The sequence below is a fragment of the Branchiostoma belcheri genome, unplaced genomic scaffold, assembly GCF_001625305.1.
Source record: "Branchiostoma belcheri isolate BF01 breed outbred unplaced genomic scaffold, Haploidv18h27 scaffold74, whole genome shotgun sequence".
Classification (NCBI taxonomy): domain Eukaryota; kingdom Metazoa; phylum Chordata; class Leptocardii; order Amphioxiformes; family Branchiostomatidae; genus Branchiostoma; species Branchiostoma belcheri.
Window position 1 is genome coordinate 1,309,691 of NW_017804398.1, and position 2,012 is coordinate 1,311,702.

General features: G+C 40.5%; 1 protein-coding gene across 1 annotated transcript in view; it reads right to left on the reverse strand.

Moving 5' to 3' along the window:
- Positions 1-1,726: 1,726 nt before the first annotated feature.
- Positions 1,727-2,012, reverse strand: part of LOC109485277 — a 3,582-nt gene continuing 3,296 nt past the window's right edge. The window contains exon 2 of the mRNA XM_019788779.1: positions 1,727-1,999. Within this exon, the coding sequence (XP_019644338.1) occupies positions 1,761-1,999 (239 nt within the window). The 3' untranslated portion in view covers positions 1,727-1,760. The remainder of the gene's footprint in view (positions 2,000-2,012) is intronic.

Below are 2,012 nucleotides of genomic sequence, written 5' to 3' on the forward strand. Positions count from 1 at the left end.
TCCAAATTGGACAAGGTGCTCTGCTGCACTAAACAAAACCCATTAAAACTCTCCAGCGACAACTGTCCTGAGATGGAGGCCATCTTGTACCAATGCTCAATGTTCTACAAAAGAATCTACCTGGATAATGGATAGCTTGGATTGTCTTGTTCCTGCCATCAAATAACCCAGAGGGCATCTTACACATGAGCTTGGATTTGCAATTATAGTAATGCTACCACCCATTTGGCTTTAGTACTTGCACTTCAGGGCTACCATGAAGGGTCGTGTGGAACGAAAGTTCAGACTTTAACGTTACTCAAGTGGGCAGTCATGAACAAGTCTGTAAATAGCTATAATAATAGCACACACAGATACCACTGGGATCAATCCTGGTCTGCTCCTTAATAGGACAGAGCAGTTAGGAATCAGGCCAGGGTCCCCCCCATTGGAATTACCATTGCCTCAGGACTCAGCACACAGTGGGATTCAGTTCAGTTGACTTTTCTGCATGAAAGAATCGTAACTGTTGGTATGTAATGTGCAGTGACACAGATGAAGGACCACTCCGTGTCCTAGAGCGTGATGTAGAGGGTTCAAGGCTCAAACTGATGCGTGCTGCAGATTACTACTTCTTGAAAAATGTCACTCTTTGATCAAGCCAACCTCATGCGGTACTAATAAGACTTCAACCTCCTGGCTTTGATATCTCATGTTGCTGAAATGGCATACATGCCAGATGGAAATGCAACATCCAAAGGCTGAGAGTAATTCATTGGAAGTCATTCACCTTATTTGGGGACATGTTCGGGATTGCAACCTACTAGTACCTTTGTGCATTCAATGTCTTCTGTGCTTGGGGTATAGAATGATATAGGCCTGAAATCACTAGCAATAACCCTATCCTCTTGCAAAAAAAGTTATTTCAATGTCAAGCAATAGAATCATTGGTTGTCAGGATGGCTCAGCCCAGGTTTGCATTGAAAAGAATTAAATTCAACACAGTACACATAGATCGACCGAGGTTCATTGCACAATTATTGCACCATTCATACCCAGCCTCCATGTATTCTCCAGCTGCTGTTTGCTGTTTGATGTTCACAACCATCTAATCTTCTCAGAGCTGTTGAACACAAGATATTAAACTTTTTATAAATTTGCAAAAAATCATACGCTAAGCTGTGCTCACACAACATTACAGAAACTTCATTATTTATAATAAAAGGCAAAATCCACATGGACCCAGCAGCCCTATGATTTAAAGCCCAGTTATATTACACACTATTTTAAAATGATTTAGCTACCATAATCAAGGCATGCCTCAGTATCAATCTTCCATACTTTTCTTCATCCATTACTTAAATGTGCCCAATTGCTCTCATTAATTTACGCACATCATAGCAATTTTCACCTAATGATAAGGTGCCTACAGAACAATTTGTTGAACATGGCAATTTTTCCACCCAATGTTTTTCTAGCTCATAACAAATATGTCTGTATACTGTACAAGCTTGCATGCACTGATTAGATTCAGATTCAGATTTATTGATAATGACTTTGCATGTACGTGACAATTCACATGCACATGAAGTGCGTCATCATTTACAATTGTAAAATCACCAGAAAAACATTTAAAGTTACTATAAAATTACGTATTTAAAATGTTATGCACAGATAAAAGATGTAGAACCATGTCCAACTCGCTTATACCTAACAGCTACGACACGCTCACAAACTGAGCAGTTAAACACAGTTAAGCAATACAGTAAATCATGGTCGTGTTAGCAGTCAGCCTGATACAGTAGTTTCAGAGATCTGGGTATAAAGGAAAGTTCATGTCTCTTGGTTTTACTGTTAGTCATTGGCTTGTAACGACCTTCACGACGGAGGTTGTAACAGTTATCCTGGGGTGGGGTGATGAACTCATTCAGAGGCGAGCTACTGTCCCGGATTGTGTTGCGTAATGTTCTCAATGTAGCAGCGTCGCGTCTACTTGACAGCGAGGGCAGAGAGTCAGTAGGAACTCCAATGAT